The sequence below is a fragment of the Dendronephthya gigantea genome, unplaced genomic scaffold (genome assembly GCF_004324835.1).
Source record: "Dendronephthya gigantea isolate DGI-Jeju-01 unplaced genomic scaffold, DenGig_1.0 000004F, whole genome shotgun sequence".
Taxonomy (NCBI): domain Eukaryota; kingdom Metazoa; phylum Cnidaria; class Anthozoa; order Malacalcyonacea; family Nephtheidae; genus Dendronephthya; species Dendronephthya gigantea.
The window spans coordinates 1,067,121-1,093,367 of record NW_021163014.1 but is presented as its reverse complement, the minus strand read 5'-3'; the positions used below and the strand labels follow the sequence as shown (position 1 = coordinate 1,093,367).

Below are 26,247 nucleotides of genomic sequence, written 5' to 3'. Positions count from 1 at the left end.
GCAGGTAGATTGGGTACGCTCCTTGTACTCTCCCATGACATAACAACACGCCGTCTGGATTCTCTTTGAGGTTGAGGGCTTCTTTCGTTTGGGTGAATTGTGGAGTATTGCTAGCTTTATCTTGGACTCGTTTGATCCACCATTGCTTTGCTTCGTTTGTCTCTGAAACACTAAGGGGCCCGTTTCGTTTCTCTCGGTACGTTCCTGCAATTGTGAACGAATCGTAGCACCCACGAAGTGACTCTCAATGTTCGACGCAGTTCGTTTCTCTCGAGGACAAGATCCAAATCATTGCTCTCTGCGTTTGTCTGGGCTGCGCACAGGACCTCACGGACAATCTTTGCCTCAGCTTGTGATTCTTTAGATGGTTGGATGATTGGACTTTCTGGCCACTTTTCTGGGTTTCCTAACCATCGTGGACCGTTCAACCACAACTCCGTCAACTGGCCTCCTCTGCTTCCAAGATCTGCAGGATTCTGATCTGTGGGAACATGATGCCATTCGACAGAGGTGTGCGCACGAACCTTTGCAACGCGATTTGCAACGAATTGCCGATACTCTCCTGCTCCTTCAATCCAGTAAAGGGCCACGGTGCTGTCCAACCAACAATGCTGTTCGATAACTTTGTCCTCCCCGATAGCTTTAGCGACATTTGTGATTAAATTAACGGCCATGTGTCCCGCGATGAGTTCAAGTCTGGGAATGGTAAGACCCCTCTTCGCGAGACGAGATTTGGCTGCGACGAGCATCTGTGTTTCACCCGAAACTTGTTTACTCACTCCGTAAACAGCAGCAGAGACTCCCTGGCCACTCGCGTCTCCAAAAGCATGAAGACAAATTTTGTTGATGTGTTCCTGGTATGGAGCTATCGGTCGTGGTACCGTCACAGATGAGGGCGTTGATTGTTCCCACGACAACCATCGCTTTCGTAGGCTACCTTCGAGTTCGGCATCCCATGGTAACTTGGCGTCACAGGTCTCGCGATAGATCAGTTTCCCTTGCAAGGTGAGGGGAGACGCAATGCCCAACGGGTCATATATCTTTGCGAGTCTACTGAGGATTTCTCTTTTTGTTGTTGTCTTGCCTCCAGCCTTTGGAAACAGGACGCTCAGCGAATCTTTGGCTTTGTTCCATGGCATTCCGAGCATCTTTGATTCGTTCGGGTTTACGCCAAGCTGCTGTTTGGCAGCAGTTTGGTCTTCGACTGCCTCATACTCTCCTGTGTTGTCTTCGAGGGCACTCACGTTCGAAGCCCACTTGTGAAGTTTGAAGGTCGTCTTCGAGGATGTTAATCGCTGCCTCTTTCCGTTGCTTCGCTTGGCCCACAGTTTCTCCACCACTGATGATGTCGTCAACGTAGAGGGACCGTTCGAGCTCTGCTACGTCTTCGGGCCGATGGCGTCTCCATTGTTCTAGGTGTGAGGCTATCACTCCCCCAAGAAGGAATGGCGATGAGGAAAGACCAAATAGGACTCTCGGAAACCGAAAGAGTTCTCAATCTCCACCGGTCGTCGTCCAATGAAATCGTAGTGCGTCTCGTTCTGCTTCTCTGATGCGAATCTGGAGAAACGCTTTCATGATATCACCAGTAAGAGCGACAGGAAAGGTTCGCTGTCGCACTAGCACTTCCCACATCTTGTTTTGTAAGGGTGGTCCAGGATAAAGGCATTCGTTCAGTGAAGGATCATGCTGGGATGGTTTCGCAGACGCGTCGTACACCACTCGCAATTTTGTTGTGGCGGCGCTTTCTCGGATGACTTCTCGATGGGGTATGTAGAACTCGACTCCGTTTACGAGGGTTGGCGCTTCTTCAACGACATCCTGCTGCATTTGGTCTTCTATCACTTCGGCGTAACGTTCGAAAAGATCTCGCTTGTTCAGCCGGTTCTGAAGGGCTGTAAGACGTCTCAAACTTCCTTCTCGATTGTCTTTGAGTGGTGGATGGTTCCCTTTCCACGGTAACCCCGTTTCGTACCAACCTTCTGGTGCTCTGGTCAACTGCTCTTTGAACTCGTTGTAGACTTCGAACTGATCGTGTTCGCTCTTATCTTCGAGTCCCAGCACGTCTAATCGACAAAGAGCTTCGTAATCAGCATGAGAAGTTTGAGTTGCCATCATCCTTGCTGCATCAAATTCGGTACCAGGGCTCATAACGAACCAACCCAGTTTTGTTAGCTCAGCTATTGGCTCCCCTTCTTTTCCAACTCGAGGTCTCTCTTGGGTTTTCACTCTTGCATATTCCCCACTGCCCAGGACGACATGGATTGGTAGGGATTTCTTGGTCTCGGTCTCATTTAGATTTACGCCTCTCAGATGAGGGTATTTCTGCAGAAGATTTTTGCAATTGGGATTCTCTACGAACAACAACTCGCCCTTGTTTACCTTTGTCAAATTCGTCTCGATTTCGTAGTCGGAATCTAGTGCTTGCACCTTGACTTTGTAGATCTCCAGTTGCGCAACTTTTGACGTCATCAACATGTCAATTCGACTGACTTTCTTTTCTACAGGCTGGAGTTTTAGAGCTTCTACCAGTTTTCCCGAAGCGTAGGAGCTACCTGCACCAGAATCGATCAGTGCTCTACAACGTATACCATTCACCATCACGACTACGACTGGAAAAATTGCTTCGTTTCCGGTTTTACTGGTCATTACCATCGGGTCGCCTTTCGGATTGGTATCACAGATAGATGTGTGATGTCGTTTCTCACAGATTTGACACGAACGTTTGCTCGGACAGTTCGCCGCTTTATGGTTACCGGCTGCACAATTGAAGCATAGTTTTTTCCTCGCTAGAATCTCTTTGCGACATTTAACGTCAGTGATTTTGTTGCATGAAACCGTCTTGTGGTCCCCCCCGTCGCAGTATGCACACGTACGTTCTGGGCTCTTCGAGAAAAACAACCGCCTTGACGATCTGTCTTGCTTCAACGATTTGTTTCCCTCTCCTTCGTTTGCTTCGACGATCGGATTTCGCCGCGTCCACAACCGGAGAGCCTCAGATAGCTTTGCAAAGTCCCATTCCTCCCAATCGGGATCGGTGCGCACCAAGTCCCCCCTGATTGCTTGAAGTTTGTCCAAGGTCATAGGGACATATCCATTCACCGTCTCTAGTTTGCTCAAAGTTTGAAGAGCTTGAACCGCATGCATCAACTGGTCATTAAATTGATGTATCTTCTTAAGATTAAGCTGATTAATAGTAGGTAAATCTATTATCAGTTTGATGTATGCTTTAATTACTTCGGAATTCTTTCCATACCGATCTTCAAGTATAGACTTGGCGCGATTATAGCCCTCAGGGGTGAAAGGTAAGCCTTCAATCGCAGTTTTAACCTTAGGCGACAAAAACCCGCACAAATACGCAAACTTATTCACTGGTGCCACGGAACGCTTGTCCACCGTCTCTGTAAATTGTCCCCAAAATCTCGGCCAATCAAGGGGCGACCCATCAAAGCGCGTTATTTCAATTTTGGGAAGTTTTGCATCGACAAAATTTCCCTGCTCAACATTCTTATCATTCTTTTGGGCTGACGTAGATTGCGCCTCTAGCTTGAGTTTATGCAATTCCATTTCAAACTGCATCTTACCTTTCTTCTCTGTAGTGTCTTTCTCTGCTTCTTTCTCTTGAAGCCATCGTTTGATTCGCGTAACTTCGATATCCGCCGCGTCGATTTTCTCGTCAACAGATGCGCCGTATTGCGTAATTTCGTCCACTTCGGTTTTCTCCGCTATTTGTAACTCTTCAACTTTTCGCTTGCGCTGATCAACTTCGCTAGTAATCACTTTAAGGGCGTTCAGTTGACGCTCGATTGATTCCTCGTTGCATTTCTCCAAAATACTCGCCGTTTTTTTCACAGATAGTTCTAATTGTGTAAGTTTAACATTTAACCTCGCCTTTGCCGATTCTAATTCCATAGTCTCGTGTAAAAATTACCACAATAAATACAGATACGCTGAATCCCGTCGCGGAGGTGCCAGGGTTTGGTGAATGTTCCGCCTCCGTTAGATAATCCACCAAAGATCACAATGAAAGTTTATTTTAATGTTACCAACACAAATTACAGATACTCACTCCCTCACAGTCTCACTCTCTCACACTATTAACTCTCTGTCTATTGACATGCGTCATAACTAAATTAACTATGATTGATTATGCAGTATGACAGGGCCTGTCTCCAACACATTGGTGGGGATTGGGCACAGTTGGCCACTCCGCTGTCAACTGCTTTCATCCATGTTGTCTGCATGTGCTATGTGACAGAAGCAACAGTTTTTAGCACTTGTTTCCTTCGGAACTTGCCTCTTTGACTTCATTTTTGTCGTTAGAGTGGTTTGCATGTATACAAACCTGTGTTTGTTTCGCAATATCGGATTGCCGCATTAGTTACGCAATGTTTTTCGAATGCATGTGTTGTGAAATATCAAATATGTGTTGTAAATTTAACTGATAATGACAAAGTTAAACAGTGATCTTCTGAAATATGCGTACGACCCTTGTTAATAAAGTTTACTTACATCCTGAAATTGATTCACAAAAATAAATGCTAACTCGCTAGTTACCTTAATAAATACTCTTGCGGACAATTTTATTGCAAACGATTACGTCATATTGACGTAATTACGTCATAATCTAATCTCGAGAGTTGTTTGTTTGTAGTGAAAAACACTAATAACAACGAAGAGGATACAATTATATTCTCGATAAATCAAATGGCTTGGAATCATAGGAACAACATCTACTACAATCGTCCCCAAAATGTGTTGAGACTTCAAATTATGCCCCCCTTCCCCCTATTTCAATGTTGTAGGACTTGTGTTAACGCTAACGAGGTGAACATTTGCCCTAAAATGATGTGGGCATGTGTAGGCATTGATTCCCAATACGTTACTTTATATGCTTGAACAGGTTACATTAGAAACAACATTGAAATAAGGGTAGGGGATGTTTGTCTCATTTATTATGTAGACGATTGTAGGTGTAATGATCGTGTCTGAATAATTTTTGCCATATTATTGACGTTCGCGTTCTGCTATTAGCCATATTTAGCCACGACGTGCACGACGTGGGCGTGAACGTTAAATACGTCGTAAAAATGGCGAATAAATGACGTGATGCACTAATATTCGGATTTGCCACCCGATTTTTTACGCCGTTTTCTTTCAGTGCTTTGACGTTTACGTCTTCATGCTAAATGTGCTTCTTGATATATAGCTCAATCAGGTAAAATTTGCAGCAATTAAAATTTGATCTTAAACTAGCTCTTTCAGTAAACCGAGGGGATCTGTCTGGTCAATTTTCTAAGACATGCAAGCAAACACTAAAAACAAACATGCACAATCGAGTAAAATCTAATGTTATTAATGCATGGAACAAGTTATTACTGCTCATTAATTTCGCACCAGCGTCGTTCAAAGTTGTGCTTTTAACTGGTGGATTTCGATCAAGAAACTTTCTCCAAACTTGGTTTGTACCGTACCACAGCTGTACTTCACGTGTGGATATAAGTCTCGACGATAAAAACGCTTTTTTGACGATATATTATTGTGCTGGGGCTGGTTGTATGAAGCCCGTTTAGCTTAAACGGTGGATAAGTCAAAATTAAATAACACTCTTACATCTCTCTTGAATGAGTCAACTTGAATATTATGCACTGAATATGTAGTTGTAAACAGTATCTTTGTATTAAGGTTAAAAACATTTAGTTCGCTTCTTGAATAAAACGGCAGACTTGCAGAATATTTTACGTGCTTAGCGTAGTTACGGGGCATTTAAATTATAACAATAGTTTAATTTCTAAAGGTCTTGTTTTTTATACACCCCGTATAATAATGGGACGTCATGCTCAAAGTTCAACTTGGGTCAACGCAAATGTCCATAATGCATATGAGAGCTGTTAATCCATTAATCTCGCAAGCCTGACTTTTCTATACTTATGCATGGTCCACGGCCCACGCTGCTTCGAAATTGGCGAAAACCCAGGTTTAGGCTGGCCATGTGACAGCGCAAAATCTCCTAATACGGCCATAAATTCATCTCTGTTAAAAAGACACGACCTACACGACTCGTAAATTTGGTTGAATTGAATGAATGTCTTCTCGACACATACGATTTGTCAAATAGTACTCGACCCGTACAGAAATGTGTCATTGATTCCACCGAGTTTGCTCGAGCCGTATACAATTGTAGTGGATACGGAGAAATGTGCCATGCTGTGTTGGCCGATAGAGGAGGCTATGTCTATTCGTCGACCCGTACGATTTATCAAATTGTACAAATCGACTCGACAATTCTCGCTCTTTCAAAACCTGTTTTTAAAGGCGCTTTAGCATTTAGGCCTTTTACAAGGGCTTTTTCGCGGGGTTCTTTATCTAAGCTTAATATATTGCGATGCTAAGAAAAAGCCCTTGTAAAAAGCCTAAATACTAAAGCGCCTGGGCAGTGGCGGATTCAAGGTAAGTCAGAATAAATAACACATCCCAATTTCTAATTAAAAATACCTTAATAACAACGCCATTGGGTCCTTTTTTTTAAAGAATACTTTTACATAAAAATCTACGGTAATATCGTGGCAAGTTAGAGCTGTGGGAATTTATTCTGACTTACACTGGATCCGCCACTGCGCCTGGGTACGAGGTAGATATATTAGCTATTTCGTATAACCTGTTGGAGAACCGGCAGAACAAATTTCCAAACAAATAACTTGCTTTGGTTAATATTATATAGAAAAGTAAATTTTTTCTGATAGCGAAATGTAAACAAGCAAGGGATATCATGACTTTAAAACCGGAAAACCAGCTTTAGAAGCACGATGATTAAATGATGAAGCACGTGGATTTATGTGCTACTTGTGTTCCAGCCATCCCTACAAGGGAGGAACGTAACAAAAGAATCACGTGACCAGCCTGAGACAGGGTTTTCGCCGCTGCGAGGAACGTAGAGGGCAGGTCGAAAAGCTTGGCTTGCTGCAATTTCTGTATTTTTATGGTTATAGTATTAATCTTCATTAACAAAAGGATCTCTCAACGCTTCGTGAGCATAAGGTCTATCATCAATCTTGTAATTTGTAAGCCAGGACACAAAATTTTGAGCTCTAACATCACAAAGTTTTTTCAAACTCACAGAGTTTCCGTCTAAAATATTTCTCATTCGATCGAACTTGGATCCAAACGGGTGTTCACTTTTAGTTAAGATGAAAAAAGCAACAATACCCGCGACATGGACATCCGATTTCTTTTTGAAAGGGCCTTTTTCGTCTTTGTCTATTGCCCGAATTACTTCCGGTGGCATCCATCCCGAAGTACCTTTAGCAAATGTTTCAACTGTCGTTTCATCGTCATTAAGAACGCGGCTTATTCCAAAGTCTGCCAATTTCATGCGACCTTCGATATCAACCAGGACGTTTGATGGCTTTAAATCTCTATGCAATATTCCTTTGCTATGAAGAAATTCAAGTCCGGATAAAATTTCCTTAGTCATTCTGGGGCCATGCAATTGCAGAAGTTCAATACTGCATGCATCAACATATTCCCTTAAGTTTTCTTCGCAAAGATCAATAATAAGATACATAAAGGTATCGTCACGGTGAAAATGTCGATAGTTCACTATAAATGGAGACTTGTCGGCTTCAATAAGGCTCATGATTTCTTTTTCATTTTCAACTGTTTTATCCTCACTTTGTACCAAAATTCTTTTAACAGCGACTTCACTTCCATCTTTCATGACACCAAGATAGACAGAGGAAAAACCACCATCGCCAATTTTGAATTGATTCTTTGCGATAAAAGCCTGCATCGGAATTTCGATCTATAGGAGAAAAATATAAATTTTTCATGGTGAAAAGAAAGGATATATATAGCCTACTTATGAGCGTTGGTTAGGCATTAGGCGTTTGCTACGATTTATTAGTTTATAGCTATCTTTTTGCGGACTCAAATTGCACTGCCGATGTCGATACACGTCAACCAATCTGCGATTATATCTTTTTGGCTGCAAATGGATTAATAAGTACATGGCTAAAAACGCTCAAGTTATTCCCAGCTGATGAAGCAATTTCATGCTGCATCCCACAAACATGGTTGTTGTTAGTTGCAGACTTGCAGTAACTTGTTGTGGCTTAAAACAAGTTGCTGTAACCTGATAACAATCATGCTCTTAGGGTGCAGCACAACAGAGGATGAAAACACTATTGAGACTATAAATTATTTGTTCCGCATGCACCTTTATAAAAAAATTGATACGGATCATGGTTCCCATGGCCATAACAAGAAGGAATTTCGTTACCGATAAACAATTCTTTTTTAGTATAAATATTAACTATCTCCGGCGAAAGGGTACATTAACTGTTTAAAAGTATTAAAATTTAGGCATTGGCTTAGCTTGAAAAATGTAAACCGAAATCCTTAACTCTCGATTAACCTTTGTTGATAAAATATTTTAAATATCTTAACTATTACCAGCATTAACTGGTTGAGATTCATATTTTGTAACAGCTCAATATTCTTCCGATGTTTTACGGACCTTTTCAGGATGGTTGATATCTCATCACGACCAAGATAAATACTTAATTCAAGAGGACTCATTTGCCTTCCATCAACAAAAAATGTTCCAGCTCTCCATACCTCTACGTTCTTGTCCAAAAGAAAATTGACCAAAATACATGAATTTTTCACAATACCCATCATCAGGACGTCAATGCCAAGAGTATGAACGCCGATTTTACTTTCTAAAGTTATATCAGCACCCTGTTCAATTAAATACAGGACAATTTCTAATGCACGAGCATCGATAGCGGCATGCAGGACTGACCATCCATAAGCGCTCTCTCCATTTACATTAGCGCCCTGCTCAACTAAGAATTCGACAATATCCAGTACGCCAGCCCTAACTGCACCGTGCAGCACTGTCCACCCGTCAGTATCCTTTCCATTTACATCGGCGCCCTGTTCAATGAGATATTTTATCACTTCTATCGTATTTTTAGTAATGGCATAGTGCAGCACCGTCCAGCCGTTAGTATCCTTGCAATTAACATCAGCGCCCATTTCAACAAGATATCTTACCATTTCTAAAGCGTCTTTAGTAACTGCATAGTGTAGCGCTGTCCCCCAGTCAGTCTTTTTGCCATTTAGATTAGCGTCTAGCTCAACAAGACATTTCACCATTTCTAGATCACCTTTAGTAACAGCATAGTGTAGCACTGTCCTCCCGTCAGCGTCCTTGCCAGTTAGATCAGCGCCCTTTTTAACAAGATATACCACAATTTCTAGCGATCCTTCCGTAACAGCAGTGTGCAGCGCTGTCCACCCGTAGGAATCCTCACTATTTACAGATGCGCCCTTTTCAACAAGATATTTTACCATTGCTAAATGACCTTTACTAACAGCTTTGTCCAGCACCGCACACTCTACAGTATCCTTGCCATTTACATCTGCACCATTTTCAACAAGATATTTTACAATTTCCAGCTTATCTCTAGAAATAGCGGCATGTAGCACTGACCCAAAAAAATTCACCCAGCCATTTACATCAGCGCCACGTTCAACTAAATACTTGACAATGTCTGTAACACCAGCATCAACAGCATGATGTAAAACGGTTTTTCCAAACTCGTCTTTACAATTTATATCAGCACGACACTCTTCAACGAAATATTTTACAATTCCTAATGATCCAGACTGTATTGCGCTCAGTAGAGCTGTGTAATCGTCTTGAAAATTATGTTCAGGGCCATATTTAACTAAATATTTAACAAGATCCAATGAACCGCTCTTTGTCACAATGCATAAAACTGTTTTACCTTCTTCGTTCGTGGAATAAATGTCTGCTCCATGGTAAACTAAATATTTAAAAATATTTTGATCTACCGGCCAAAACTGAAAGGCACGCCAAAAAATTGCCCTCTTCCAATGATCCTCTTTATTTTCACCACTTTCAACTTGCTTTCTTATTTCGTCCCAAAATTGCAGTTTTTCTGTTACCTCACCGAAATACCTTCCTCCACTTGATTCTTTCTTTCTTTTAATACCTATATAAATCATGAAATGTTTTTTCATGAAATGTTACTTATGTAGTCAGAACCTTGAACCTCAAATCAACCCGTGCCGCTCGAAATTCTACGAAACAATGAAAATTAACTTGCGTATCTATTTTCTACATTCATGCAAACACCTCAACGCTTTTTTAGGCCCTGTTTACACTATACCAGATTACTTTCCAGACCGAATTAATTTTCACTCCAAAGCAAAAAAGAAGGGTGTTTACACTATGCCGATTGCACCGTTTCGCTTTGTTGCCAGCTCATCACTTTTTGATGTTGCTATGGAAACAAAGCTAGAGTCATTCTCGTAAGGCACGACTTGGCTTACAAATTTCGCCCCAAAATAAGATTTGTACCGGATTGATCTGTTTACACAGCTTCGGTACATGTCGCTCCGCGGATCACAATGCAGTAGTGTAAACAGCAGCCCAATCTGGTACGAAAATCGCTCCGCTCTGATGCAATTTGCACAATGTTAAGGCTAGTTTCCACTCAGGAAAATTCTCCTTTGGATCGAATAGGACAGAACTCACTGACAAAGGAAATTTCCCTGTCCGTTCCGATCCAAACGAGATTTTTCCTGAGTGGAAACTAGCCTTTAGTGTAAAAAACGTCAATGGAGTGTAATAAACAAAAAGTTTCCAATTAAACATTTAGTTGCCAAAAATTTACCTCTCTCAAAAGTAGAATTGAGTAAATAACATGGTAGCCGTGTTGTCATCCTAATAATATAGCATGTGATTGTTTTGTTTCATAAAGACTTATTCTCGTCTGATCGGGCTTATGTGCACCGCTGTTTTAACCAAATTGTAGTTATAAGAGTAAAATGGCATTTAATGATAATTTCATGTCCACCGTAATCGAAAATGATGTGTGTTTGAATCTTTTCTCTGGCATAGTGCTTACATTGGGCTATATAGTTCTATCCAGATTCTGTTACAATCGGTGCATCAGTTGTTTGTCCAGTGTGCACGCTACCAAGTGTTTTTTAACAGGTAGCATTTATTTATTTTGTGTTATTTTGCTGATATGCAGTTTATTTGTATATGAGCTTGCACATGGTATTTCGTTTTGCAAATCATAGCCGATTACAAAAAACCTATTACAACATATCTTTTATAACTTCAAAAGGTTTTTTAAAATGTAAACTTGAAATTTGATAAAACAAATCTCACTTCTAAATTTTTATAACGTTGACTACACCGAGAAAATAAATATTTGAAGAATAACATTTGCCATTTAGCCTTTGACGAATTTAGTTACTGCTAGTGTTTGGATGTTTTGGAGGTTCAATTTTACTCCCGTTACTTAAGTTGTAAGAGTCCATAAATTACCTGCTTAATGTAAAAGAATAATAGATCATTTTATTTATATTTATGGCTAAATATTAGAGTAATGGAAATATTAGCTGTCGACTCATTGGGGGTAATTTCATATAATATATTAGCTTAGGTCTGGGTAGCCCATGAAATGAAGGTGAGGATTCCTGCATGCATGTATTTCTAGTACACGAATGAAAACAAACCTGCAGCAAGAAATTAATTATGAAAATTCTGCATATGATATTGCACTGAAGGCAAACGAAATGGATGCATGCAAGCGCAATCTCATTTCAGTATTTTTGTCCTATCTAAAAATTTATATCTTAGAGGTAAAATGATTGAAAGTCAGTAAGATAATTGCTTTGCATGCAAGCTGATTTCCTCACACATAAATCTGAGATCAAGTTCAACAACCATAACCTAACTTTAGCTGGCATTTCGGGATAAAACCAATCAGATGTTGGGGTTGCTTTTACCTAGCTGCATGCTTATTTATTATATGGCACGCGGTCTCGTGACTAAAATGGCGTGCGCTGATTGGTTCTTTGCCGGTCTGGAATCCCCAGTATTAGACCGTTGCCGTAGTAACCGTCCAACTCTCATATTTTTTAACAAAAACAAGCTTGCACTTTTATTTTTGACACGAAAAATATCGACGGAGAATGGATGAAGAAGAGCATTATTTGGTACATGTGAATATTATATTTATTCATCCTTGATTTTTGTTTATATTACTGTATCATTCTTATTTAACGAGTAAAAAACACAGTTTTGGAAGCCGCTTCAGTGCTTGCTTGGCGACTGGCTGGCGAAAGAGCCTGCAAGAATGCTGCAGCGCATTGTATAAATAAATAAATTAAATACTGTATGCCATATAATAAATCCCTTATTAACCGAATACGTTCGGTCCGTACTGGAAAAATATCAGACCTCGGTCTTTTATGTACGGACCTCGCTATCGTACTGTCAAGACCTCGGTCTGATATTTTTCTAGTACGGACCTTAAATTCGGTTAATAAGTGGTATATACTTTCGATTTGTGCAATGTCGGTTTTTTTATATACGTGTAGCGTCTACAAAAATATGCATGCATGCAATGTTAGAAAATTGAAATGGCAGAATTTACCAAAGAGGCGCGCTCTCAATCGTCATAGTTGGGTGAGGAAGACCTGCAAAAACCTGAGGAGGATTCTGTAGCGAAAAATACGAAACAGATAAACGTTCCGCATAGGGCACGAGTAAATTCAAGCACTAGCTGGTGGCAAAGGGGACATATTTTTTGCGGCCTTGCTGTCGTAGATGCTACTGAATTGAGCCGTATTTTTAGGAGATTTTATTGCGAAGTAAAAACCAATAAGAACAAAAAGGATCTCACACCAAGTGCCTTGACACTTGGTATTCGAGCAGCTATTCGACGCAAAATTACAAGCCAACCTATTTCACGGCCCGCGTCGACAACTAAAAGATCCCCAATTTTTGCACGCGAACAAAATATTCGAAGCTGTTTGCAAGCGGTACTACAAGAACGGAAATACGAACGGAAAGCACAAGGGTCCAATCGAAAGTGGAGATATGCAAAAACTAAAGTGTTATTCCTCGTGCGGCAGTGCATGTGAAAAGCTCGTCGAGTTTGTGTTGTTTAGTCTCTGCTATTATGCAGAAGACGCAAAGAAGGTTGACGTGAGCTGATGAAAAACTCCCTCGAATTTAACAAAGACGACCAAGTTAAAGAATACGCTATAATTAAGCAATTAGAGCAGAGCAAGGACCACTATGAAAGGCGGCTATCGACAAAAAAGACCCAGATTACTCAGATGTGCTGATGTAGAAAATACAAGGTGCAAAACTACTTCTTTTAGCTGCATTGAAATTTATGCTAAAGAAACTTCATCCGGACTGTAAAGTACTGTCTTACTCGGCTGATAAATGATTGACATGTCAGGGATCTTCTGGTTGAAGAACGAGCCCATGGGAAAAAATAATTTCTTAATTTATGCCAAAGAGATCGAAAAAGGCTGGCCTTACGCAAGGCTGCAATCCACATGCACCGTGTACGGGCTGCAACTATAAACAAGTCTCCATGAAGCCGAGGTAGATACCAAACAAACTTCCGCACAGGAACGAACAAAGCTTGAATTTATTATTAAAGATAGCTTAAATTCACAGAAACCTGTTTGTTAAATGTAGTCTAGGACCTGTTCAGGAGTTTGTATGCATTTCATTTAGGACAGATTATCTCGGGTAAAATGACCATGGCGGTCAATATGGCATACGTGCCAAAATCTTAATCCGGGATTAAAGTCCTGAAAATGACCACGGCCAGAAAGGCAACAGTCGACATAGCTCTAAATCCAGAATGATCAAAGTTACAGTTTTTCTGAATTGCTTTTAGGTGTGGTCACTGGAGGCTAAAATTATCCTAAGTTTCATATCTTACAAGAAAATGAATGTTTACCATCCCATGTTTACAATTTCTACTCTTCCAACAAGCTGCAAGCTCGTTCCTGGCGGGACCCTTTTTACATGGAAACCCTGCGAGCACGAGTTTGGCAAGCCGAACAGGATATTATGTTTTGGCAGCATTTCTACATTTTACGTTGGTAGAGCCTAGGCTCTTCACTTATAGCATCCCCGCTGATTTTGGGACGTATTCTAAAATTCTTACCATCGTCACACTCTTCGTTTTGAATATCTTTCACTCGGCGTTCCTCTTCAGCCCACCTTTTTTTAACAATATTAATAACAGGCTTGAGTTGTTCAATTTTCGACGCAGCTATTACGTCGCTGTCCTGAGCCTGGGACATCATATCATCATCTTCCTTGGATTCAGTCATTCATATGTTATTCTTTCACACGCTTTTTTAATATGGCATACTGGGATCCTAAAAAACAAAAATACAGTTGTAACCTCGGAAAGTAAAACAGAAAACTTCTAGAGGGTTAGCTAATACGGTGTTCCGTTCACCGTAACAAGAAACGAAGAAACCTCTTTGGATTGGTGTCGTAGCCTCCTCCGCAGGCATAATATAAATGCGTAATATAAATACATAAGAGATGCCTGCGGAGGAGCCTATTGGTGTAGAGGAGTAAAGTTATTTTATAGCACACTATTCGATCCTGACTGATATCGATTCTCCGGAGTTCACTCGACCCAGTCTTTTCAGGCGAGCTATATATTGTCTGATCTCAGACAATATCCGGCGGATCTCGATCTAATGTCTGTCCCACTGTGTCTGGTAAGATTATTTTCCGTGGCATAACGTCACATTTTAGAATATTATTCAAATAAGGGGAAGTGAACGACAATAGCTCTTATTCTGAATCTCGCTATGTTTTGGTTTGTTAACGAAGATAATTTATTGGTTGATTCACTGCCGCTTCTATAAAACGGGGCGATGAACTGTTTAGCCTGGAGGCCGGTGAGTAAGGGAGCGGTCATTAAGTATGTGTCATGGGGGGGCGGAGGCTAATTTCCAAATTTTTCGAAAAGTTTTGTACCCCTTCCTCTGATTCAAGATATTGCTTGATGCCCCTCCAAATAATCAAAAAAAAAATTCATACCCCTCCTTGATATACCATACTATACTTGACATTACTTGTATATTCTGCTTTTCCTTCTAAACCTGTTTATTAATTAAATGACGAAGATTAGAATACGATTATTTACTTAAGTAAAGTAACTGATTAGCATACTGCAGCCATGCTGTTACCAAAACTTCTTTAAGACAAAACATTTTGCATTTAAAAAGAAATGTGTTATAGCCCATGCTACAGACATATACACACATATTGATGAACATGAATGCCCACAAATGAAATTCAAAATAACCTATGCTTAAAATTTCCATGTACTATATACTCACAAATTTGCTTGCTTTCCAGTTTGTAGTAACTCTGCCACTCCTAGTTTTGGTAAAGATTTCTTCAACATTTTCATGACCATCACTGTCACTCTGATCACTTTCCATGTCACTTTCATCACTTTCCATGTCATCAGCAGATGATTCCAGGTCCATATCACCTGTGTCTGCAAATACCAGATCATTATCACTCATGCTTTCACTTTCCAGATCTTCATCAGAGGTGTCTGAATCAGTAGTAAGATTGTCCTGGGCAGGTACCACAGGTTCATTTAGCATTGTTGAGGCTATGTGAGCAGAAATATACTTGACTTTCTCTGTTTTACTAAGATGAAGTGATTGGCAAAGACCGAAGTGGTTGAGATATTTATCTAGTTCTGTCACTCTCAGTTTCTTGATCAAACCATCTTTCAAAAGTACAGGCCAGTCATAATCTTTGAATGTTTTGCTGTTTTGTTGCTCTTTTGCAATTTTCCTTTTTTCAGCTCTTTTACTCTTATTGATTTCTAACACTTTCAAATGATCAACATACTTTGTCAACAATGTTCTGTCAACAATGTATTTTTTACTAAATGCATCAATCTCTTCATCTGTAGAGAGTTTTTGTAGATGGTCTTTCACTTGTTTCCTTGGTTGAAAATCATCTACTTTTCGACATACACCATTAATCTCAGATGGAGTATTGAGCACACTCATGTAATGCATTCCATCAGCATCATAATCTGGCATTGGCTTTGGTATCTTGTGACAAGCTGACCCAACCCAACCAGACTCATTACAGTGTACACAGGATGAGGAATTGCAAGAGTACCTTACATATTCCATATACTTCTCCCCAACTTCAAAGTGTTCCTCCATGAATGTCTGAACAAGTTTGAAATAGTTGGCACCAGGTAATGACAATTTGGTCTTCTCAGAGGAAGAAATGTAGTCCTTAAGGTAATCGTGGTTGTTGAAAAACAGGTTCTCACTCTTTTCAGATGAATATGCCTTCATGTATCCACCAGGAGCAGGAGCACCGTCAATACGCAAAGTCAGTTCATCGCACACTTTGTAAGCATTATACTTCATTCTATCCAACTCACTCTTCTCAAGGTCTTCAATTGACATCTGGCTTAACTGATCTTCAGAGAGTCCTTCATATTGTTGTCGGTACTCCCAGTCTATGGGACCCCCATCACAGATGGCATCTCCAACATAGCTTTGTATTCGTTCTACCTCATTATGACTACTGTCATCTGTTGCTAAGTGGTGGCGGATGTAGTAATCTAAATTGGTTAACATAGTTATTTCAGCGATTCGAAATTTTACATCGTGATTTGTGACCCCCACCCCAGGACCTGCATCAGTAAATTCGTGTACCCGTGGCTTTAATGTTGGAACAAATTTGGAGATTTCTTTCTGAAGATCATTGCACAGTTTAGCCATCCTGCTGATATCATCCCAAACATTCAAACCAAAACTGCACGATTCTAGAGTAAGCTGTAACTTTTCTATTGACTTTAGTAACAAATTCACCTTTTCATTTACAACTGTTTGCAGATGTTTTGATCCAAAACAGTCAGCAACAGTGTGCTTCAGTGAGAGCAGTCTCTTCGCTTCGTATTCTCTGTATTGGCAGCCCTGCTCTTTAGTTACATTTAGTACATCATTCTTAATTGTTGACATTGAATAAAGCTTTAACTTGTCTAATAGTTGTATATTGCAACTAAGCTGATCTACATCAAGCTCATCGGTCTGGCTTGAAAGAAATAAAGATGGTTTCAAATAGCGTAATTGCATAAACTCCGAAGCCCACACTGATCCATTGCTGCCTATGAAATGTTTTGGTCTGTTAAAAACAACTGTATTGTCATGAGTCATCTTAATTTTGGTTTCATTGTCAACATCCTTAAGCTCAAAGTCCATGATCCGATTTACACCAGGTGTTATGTTAACAAGCCTCATTGGGAAGTCATACTTGGGCAAGGTTTTTTGCTTCGAGACGTCAGATGGCTGAATGATATGGACATTTCTGGCACTTTGAACACCTATATATATATAAAAAAATAACAAACGCTTAATATGTACTGTATGATGTATTGAGTACTATAGTAACAAAAGTAGTGACACAAACAGTACCTGTGCTTGTGCCAGGACATATGTACGCCTTATCATCCCTGGATATAAACAAGTTAAAATTAGCCTCTTCGTCTTTGGATGCATGTAGTTGCTTGAGGAGTATACCCTTTTTGAAGGCTCGCTGGTGATGGGTCAATATATTGTCATTGTCTTTAAGCTTTGGTGGTTTTTTGCCACAAAATAAACCAAGACCTAAATGTTTCTTAGCCTGCATACTTCTCTTGTTTCTTGGTCTTCCACGGTTGAAAACTGTTGTTGCTGACTTAATGGGTTTAAGTCCCCTGGACATTCTGCTGTAATTTGCAAGTTTTAAGAAGTCTTTTTTCTTTACTCTATGACCTGTATATAATACAGCATCGTGTCTTCTGCCATGGGCAGTTGCTTTCTCCTCAATGCATTGCAGGATAAATTGTTCATCTTCCTCATCAATTTGCTGTGGTCTCCCGGAGCTTGCTTTTCTCATTCCAACTCTTTTTTTCAACAACTAGTTTCCTGTATTTCCTGTTTATCATCTGATGTAATCCTTTTGAATTTTTTCCATCAACAATCTCTTGAAATTTAAGTTTTCTGTCCTTTAGGTCTTCTATTTTCTCAGTCAACTCACCACGCTGTTGTTCATTTAATAGGTTTGATTTCTTCTCTAAACTCCTCGTCGTGTAAAATCATGTGATCAATCCTAGATATATTTTCTGATAGTTTGTTCTTGACATCCGTTTCTGCTTGATTTCTCACGGCTTTCCTAGTTTCAATGGCTTCCATTACTTGAGATTTGTATTTGTAAACTCTTGAGCCAAGACCTGTTTCTTTGTGTTTTTGCTTTGAAAGGTCTTTCCCTAAGATAACCTTACACACCTTTCTGTCCCAACTTGTGTCTAGACTATCCAAAATACTGTTTACTTGTGTGGCTGAAAAATGTTCCTTTTCTCCATCGTCTTTTGTCTGAGAGACTTCTTCAAGAAACAAATCAAGGTCAACATCTCCTGATCGCAACAAAACGTACTGGTTCTGTACAAGATAAACTGGAAGGCCATTTTTTGGATGGCAAACCAAATCCAAAAACCTTTTCTTCTGGTGCCGATCCGTTAACATTGACTTTTGTGCATTCGAACGATATGAAAGGAACAAAGCCAAGGCTTCGTTGAAATTCATGTAAGAAAGACGCACCGTTTTGTTCCCAATTTCAATATTTGCCATCAAGGTCTGCAGCACGGCTCTCAGTCCTTTCAAATTTTCAACATGGGCTCGGTTTTCATGTGAAGAATTGAATTCTCTCTCAAAATAGCTGATCCGTTCTGACAAGTAGACTTCACAGTTATTTGGTGCACAAACTTGTAAAGACACCCTAACACGCTCTGACACTTTGGAATCTTCCCGTATTTTAGACCTGAGGGTGTTGTTAACCTCCATATTTGCATTTTATATTTGCATCGTATTCGTTTTGCATTTATATTTGCATTGATTTGCATAATTATCTCTTGTCAATATTTCTGGGACTGGTGACTAGATGTTGTGATGTTTTCAAAATGGCGTCTGGAGAAAGTAGGATTCGAGAATTTCTTGAGAAAAATAACCTGTCCCAATACTTTGACAACTTTATAGATCAAGGTTATGATGACATGGATCAAATACTTTCAATGGCCAACAACCCTTTAGAGCTTGATAGTGTGATGAAAGATGTCGCTATTTTCGAAAAACCAGGGCACAAAAAAAGGTTTGTCGGGGCTGTCCAGATTTGGCCTCGAAGGCAAAGCACGGGGAACCAGGCAAAAGCCCAGAAACCAGAGTGAATACGCCTGAAAGTAATCGAGGAAGTACTAATGATATAACCAAATGTGAGTATTAAAATCCAAGGCCAAGTAATCAACCGAAAGTAAATCTCTGAACAGACAGTTTCTTAAATTACAACAAAATATTTTTTATATTAAACTCTGAGGATGGTTCTGAAATGAAGTGAAATTAAATATTAATATTGATATATACAGCAGAGTTTGATGTATGAAGAAAGACTTAATGTTAAAAAAATACTTATGACTTTAATATTGTAATATTGTTGACTTTAATACTTATGACTTATGAACCTTTGACAGTTCATTTGTTCTTATTCGTTAATCTTTGATATTCAGTAGAAATAACTGTATCTTTTGACTTATAAAGAAGTTAATACTGAAATGCTGAATGAACTTTTGCTTTACATTGCTTGTGTTTGTTTTGCAATGTGTTGATATAATAAATAGAATTAAATCACTCCCTTTACATTTATAGGGCCCTCTATTGCAAAGGACCTGTGGATTCCTAATCCTCTGACACCACAACTAGCTTTCCACAACATGGTGCTGGAAGGAATTTACAATTCGAGCTTTGAGCTTATGGCACCACTGCAATTTAAAGACTATGTTATCTCTCAACGTATCTCTCGATGGAAAATTGAAAAAAGTGTTACTGATTTACAAAAAAAAAATAGAGAATCAGCTAAATCCTGAAAGTAGAAATGGCAAAGCTCAAAATATAGCCCGTTTTTCAGCTGACACTGTCAATACAATAAAGCCTGGAGACCTCTTCAAAGCAGAGTCTTCACAGAAAGATGTTCAAAACCTATTGGACGAAGTTTTGAAAAAAAAGCAAGAAATTACAGAACTACGCTCTAATTTGTTTAACAAAGATATGAGCATAAAGCCTTGGCGTGCAAATGAGCTGATGTTTTATGATTCAAAGAAAACTTTGCTGGAAGAACTTAACAACTCTTTGCAAAAAACACATACTATGATAATTACCAACAGCAATCTTTTAAAGAGAAGGGCCAATGCTTCTGCAGAGGAAACTGCTGAAGCAAAACGCAAGAAAAGATCTGCAAGAACAAATGCACGGAAATCGGCGAAAGAGAAGGAAAAAAGGTTTATTAACCAGGTAGATGAAGTGTTAAAATTGCTAACAGATGGCAAATTTACTCAAGTTATGGTAAAAGAAAGGGAAGGAATTTCAATATGTCTTGAAGATATCAATCAGAACTGCCATTTGGTTGCCAGATTTCACCATAAAGCATTGTCTTGGCTGATTAAAGCAGACTATTTTGCAACAGATGCCTTAGACTTTGTCATTGGCTTGGCCACACAAATGGAATCAAAACTTGAAAAATCTAGAGAGATCAATATTGTGAGAAAAGAAAAATTTGCCTCATCGAAGAAACAGAGAACTCTTTTCCAATGTTGTGTTAATATTTATAATAACTCTGAAGAAGTGACAGCTAGTACTTCACATAGTGAAGAATTAGATTCTGACACAGAACTGCATATAGACAGTGATGAAAGTGACTGAATAATTGGAATTTTTGCAGACAGTATATGTTAGTAATTATTTAGACAATGAAACTCCAATGTGACATTTTTTGTTTAGTACCCCTCCCTTTTTCCCACAAAATGTTTCGAGCCCCCTCCTAAATTAGAAATTTTGTTTCATACCCCTCCCGAATAGCCTCCGCCCCCCCATGACACATACTTAATGACCGCTCCCTAATATAAGAAAGTAATTTATAGAGGCGCATTCAAGTTTCAACAGCGCCAAATATTTTAATTTAATTTTTATTGAAAAACACGAAAATAAACAAAAATTACGGATAAACAAACATTAACATGTTAAGCTACCAGGGCCGTAGCTAGACCGCTTAATTGGGGGGGTGTATATTCATATATTCATGTTTATATACCATAGGAACAATAGCATACAAAAGAAATCATTCGGGCATATGACGTATATATGAATATGCACCCCCCCAATTAAGCTTCTAGCTACGGCCCTGTAAGCTACTACAAACGTCCTCCGCGTCGTCTGAGTTGTCTGTACTGCATTCGAATTCTGCTAATACGCAACTTTGCTCGACCTGTAAGTGGGCTTATATTCGGGGGGGGCTTATATTTGGAATGAAGTGAATGTTAATAATGTGATGGGCTTATAGACGGGGGGGGCTTATATTTGGGGGCTTATAGTCGGAGGTTTACAGTAATTGTAAAATGAATCAAGGTGTTTAAAAAATGCAGATTCTATGCCCAAAATTCACTGCATTATTTGAATGTAGTCTTGTAGAAAGTATGATTGACGTTCACCTCTGCCTAGCTGTCAAATATCAAATTAGCTATATTGTAACCGGGGTACAGTACTGATTTTCAGACAGGAAGATGTGGAAAGTATAATTCACTGCCAATTTTAGACCAACATTTCAAATATCAAATTTGCTATATATATATATATATATATACACCCATTTGCAAAAACGTTGGCCGCAGATAGATAGATACTCGAAGTCTAATTAGAATTGCATATGATTACATTTGCATGGGATTTCTATAATATTACACAACATATGCAATTCTAATTAGATTTCGAGTATCCATATAGTATATATATATATATATTAATATATATATATATATAATATATATTATATATATATATATATATATATGAATTTGAATATATATTCATATTTATTTATTATTTGTATATATATATATATATATATATATATATATATATATATATATATATATATATATCTGTGTGTGTGTGTGTAACTTCTTTGTCAGTTTATCTTACCGGTATCATTTTAATGTTTTCTATATATAATTTGTTAAATTTTGTAAAAATTATACATTTATATCTACATGTTTCACATCCGCGATTTTTGGGATGTTACTTGGATGAACGAACTCACACCCAGACAAGAAACGTTTTTGTATTTAACTTCTTTTTTCCACAGATCCTGCACTACGGCACACATATATTTTCTATATTTGTGCTGAGAGTCAACTATATAAACAGAACGTAATTATACAAATCATAATTATAAGGATGAAGGACTTAAACAGACTTTAACTCACAATTCGGTGAGAGGTTATGGTTTTACTTCTTGTCCTGCACTACTTGTTAAATATAAACGTCAAACGATTTCTGTTCAGTAATCTTGAGTTTTTTCTTCCTGATCTCCTTGTCCCCTCCTTTCTCGTTCCCAGCTCCCCTTCCTGAACTGCGCTCTAATGTTGGTTAAATATTATAACTGATAAGCTAATACTAATACCATATGTTCAGAACACTACATATCAAAGTTTCCCTTATAACATGAGAAGTATTATTAACTGTATGCAAGTACTGCAGGTTTTTCATTTTTCCAATCCAGTTAAGCTATGTTAATGCATTTTCTTATTTTGCCCTCATTAATGTCACACTATTGTCTTGGTCTTTTTTTAAAAAATTTCTGAATAAAACTGTTACCTATCCCTAAAATTAATCTAAACATTAAAGTAAAGATTTTTCATTCAGATCTTTAGCAGCAATTTTTCCTTTTGACAATAACTTCTAGTTATTGAGTAACAAGCTGGAATTGTGTTTTAAACTAATCCGCAGAAACATATTTGTTTACATTTTTCATACAATTAAGCCAATCAGAATGCTTAAGTTTTTAACACTTCATGTTAAATGGTAATAACTGTGCCTTTTTACTGGAAGTACTCAACATTCATGCATTCTGATTGGGTTTCTGAAAATATAGACAAACTCATGTACTGATTGAAACTTGCCCCCCTCCCTTGCTTACTGCAGTACAATTAACGATTTTACAAAAATAAATTAAATGGTAGAAAGTTTTTTGCATACAATCTAAACTGCCATATCAGGATCAGAAAGGTATAGAGTTTCTGGTCACACACATGACATTCCTGTTTCTTCAAGCTTCATATTTTGCATGTAACAAAATATAGAATAGCATTGTCACATGTGTGACCATGAGAGAATCACCCTATAGGTAAACAAATTAACATACTGCCAAAAGTACAAAATAGTGCGTAAAAGTGACATACACTGTTATTCGAGAAGGTTTAAATTAATATCATGAGATTTCAATATTCCTATTAATTGCACTGCTCTTCTGGAAGTTGAGGAACCCTATTTATACTACAAAATATATTATTTTAATTTAGATAACATGAAGTTCTAACAAACTCTCCTCAGAAAGGCCCTCAGGTAAAAAACATTGAGAAGTGTTTTTTGTCTAACTTAGGCAGTTGTTATACCAAATTTGATGTTACGTTTTCATACTAATACTATATACGTATATAGGCAAATTATTCTCAGTGAAAAAAGTAATGAATTGTATGAATGTGCAATTACCATATGTACAGTCCATAGATATAATAGATATTATTGTATGTAAAATAATATGTCTATTATTTCTATGATATAGTCACAAACACTAGATAAACTTATATGACTGCAAATGGAAGAAATTTGTAAACAGAACACCTAACCAAATATTAACGTACCTTTAATCTTTCACTATTTTATTTAAGCTAAACAAAATACAATATTTTATTTTAATTCATCTCCAGGACAAAAGTGTCTAGTCCTGAAAATTTTTACTTTTGAGATATTGTCCACAAATGTATGGGGATTGAATGTGATTTTTTTTTTGCTATGAAAAATATATAATCAAGGTCTTGCATACAGTATATTCATAAATTAAGGAAACAATACAATAGAACAATGAAACAATTAATAGAGAAAGCCAATCAACATTTAAGTTGTTTACTGAGGGTATAAGCTGATTAATAAAATTTTATGTTTTATTCTTATGTTCTTTATATATTTTGAAGAGAAGAAATATCTAGCATCTCAGTATAACGTCACTGGTATTAATCATAATATGATCATAATTTGTAATTGTATATTTGCCCTTTTTGAAGTATCCCAGTACTGTCGGATGTGAATTGGCTTCACTTATGAATATGTGTCAATGAAAGCAGTTGGATGCCTATTGACAAAGCAATACCTTGCCAAATGCCTTATATACTGCAGAGTCTTTTTCCTATGGGCATAATTGCCTTCTTGTACCTTACCTACCTACATAATTTTGGGCCGCCTTTGAGGCTGGGATCTAGGCCAAATTTCTCTTTAAATCTCTTCTCTGACTCTGAGAGGCAATATGTATCCAAATTCTTTCTGTAAAGACATTTATATTAACTATTAACAATTACTTGTGACCTTTTTATTATAAATCTATATATCTCTTGCACTAAAACACTACACACACATTACTTTCACACCCTAACTGAAAAAGCTATAATTACAAACCTAATTAATCCAGTTTGTGCAAATAAGTTGTTTATAAACTGGTTTAGGTTACTACTATGTTGTGAAAAGTTATTATAGATGAATCAAGTGTAGCGCCATAGAATATTAGACAAGCAACTTTAACTTACTTCAAGCAAATTCTTGTAACTGATTAATCTCACTCTAGGAGACTTTATAATAATAAATAATAAGGTCGACTAAAGGTGATTTAAAGTAACTTTTAGGCGGACCAAAGGTGATTTTAGGGCTTAGTGTAAGCCTATTAATTATGACTTATACTCACCTCTATTTTAAACAATAACTCGTTAATGGCGAGGTCACAAATATTCAACTCAGCAATAACATGATTATGTGCGTCTCAGTTCTATAGTGCTGGATTAAATTCCTACTTTAAATAGTTGGTATACTACAACATCGATCGACGATATGGCATCAAAAATGAAAAAAAATGATTCAATCAAAATCTTTGTAATCTTGTAAATTCAGTAATAACTTTAATCATTTTATCGCGATTCCCCGAAATTCCCGAATCACGGCGTAGAGGCCTGGAGCCGGTTATTCAAAAACCGGTCAAAGTAAATCTTTTCATTAATTTTTTTTATCGCTTGAGTTGAATATCTTTTCCCCTAAATATTTTAAACTTGAATAAAATAAAATACAAATATTATACACCTTATTACACACCTTAAGATCTAACCCAGGGTTAGCGCTAACTTGCCCCTGGGGGCAGGCTTCAATTTCGGCCATCTTGCATGGCTTCAAATTTCTCGCAGAGCCATGTCGCAGAGCTAGCTTTCCAGTCTTATTTTAGTTGATTCCCAGGGGGAATACCCGTCCCGAGTATTCCGGCGAAAAAACATCCTGTTTGAAAAATAATTATATAAACGCGGGAAGGGAGAATATCCCGTCCCGGCAAACGACCCGTCCCGCCTCATACAAACAGGGCCTAACTCAAATGTTTTATTCAGTTTTTAACAATTATTAATTCATTTACAAGATATCTTTAACATTAGGGTAAATCAATTTTGATTTTTGGCACTTCAATCGACGCAGGTAAATTCTAGAGGTTCAAAGGGTCGTTCGAGTGGAATTATACACACAGCAAGTTCTCCGTCAGGAATCGAACCGATGACTCATTTTTCCATTAACTGTTCCTGGCTTGAATTTGTACTGTGCATAATTTATCTCATTAAATTATACGATTATTTCACAAATTCTTCGGTGAAATGTCTTTTTTTTACACTGAACGTTTTGCCAGATTGTTAGTAATTGACAGGACAATTTTGAGAAAAAGTTATCGATACCAAAAAATAAAAAGGGAATAATACATTGTTTTACGCAATTAAGAAAATCCTGTCGATAACTTTTTTTTTTAAATTGTCCGGTCGTTTACTAAATGACTTACAAAGCATTCGGAGAAAAATAAAATAAAATTCACCGAAGGTTTCACAAAATTTCAAATTAAGACCCTGTCCACACTTATCCGAAGATTTTTAATAACGGAGGATTTTTTCTCCGCTTTTAAAAAAATTTGCATCCACAAGAAGCGTATTCGAATCGTTTTTGCCCGTCGACAAGTAAACGCTAAAACGAAAGAAATTTGATAGCGCCAGGCGTAGAGCATGCGCATTTCCAAGTAATATGAGCGCTTCGAAACGATCGCAGAGCTAGAATGGCAATAATTTATGCGCGCCGTGATAACAACTATGTTAATTTGGCGGAATTTAAAAACAATTACGCGTATTTGCTTTCGGTTCGCTTTATGCTCGCTCTTTCTTGAACTAAATGACCAAA

The 26,247-nt window shown here is 38.1% G+C and overlaps 3 protein-coding genes across 5 annotated transcripts; all 3 read right to left on the bottom strand.

Moving 5' to 3' along the window:
- Nucleotides 1–170: 170 nt before the first annotated feature.
- Nucleotides 171–1,148, bottom strand: LOC114544559. The gene has a single exon (XM_028563162.1). It carries the CDS (start codon nt 1,146–1,148, stop codon nt 171–173), a length of 978 nt encoding a protein of 325 aa, XP_028418963.1.
- Nucleotides 1,149–1,494: 346 nt separating this feature from the next.
- LOC114544547 lies at nt 1,495–3,912 on the bottom strand. Its single transcript, XM_028563151.1, has one exon. It carries the CDS (start codon nt 3,910–3,912, stop codon nt 1,495–1,497), a length of 2,418 nt encoding a protein of 805 aa, XP_028418952.1.
- Nucleotides 3,913–5,707: 1,795 nt separating this feature from the next.
- On the bottom strand, nt 5,708–24,855 carry LOC114515671 (putative ankyrin repeat protein RF_0381). Of its 3 annotated transcripts, none has more exons than XM_028534967.1 (5): nt 24,737–24,855; nt 24,223–24,321; nt 14,022–14,238; nt 8,452–10,022; nt 5,708–7,801 (listed from the first exon to the last, which is right to left on the bottom strand). In XM_028534967.1, exons 3-5 carry the CDS (start codon nt 14,188–14,190, stop codon nt 6,992–6,994), a joined length of 2,550 nt encoding a protein of 849 aa, XP_028390768.1. In that variant the 5' UTR covers nt 14,191–14,238; nt 24,223–24,321; nt 24,737–24,855; the 3' UTR covers nt 5,708–6,991. The 3 variants fall into 3 exon arrangements, with proteins under 3 accessions (XP_028390768.1, XP_028390769.1, XP_028390770.1); XM_028534968.1 differs by having other exon boundaries at nt 24,227–24,321; XM_028534969.1 differs by having other exon boundaries at nt 7,614–7,801; nt 8,516–10,022.
- Nucleotides 24,856–26,247: the final 1,392 nt, after the last annotated feature.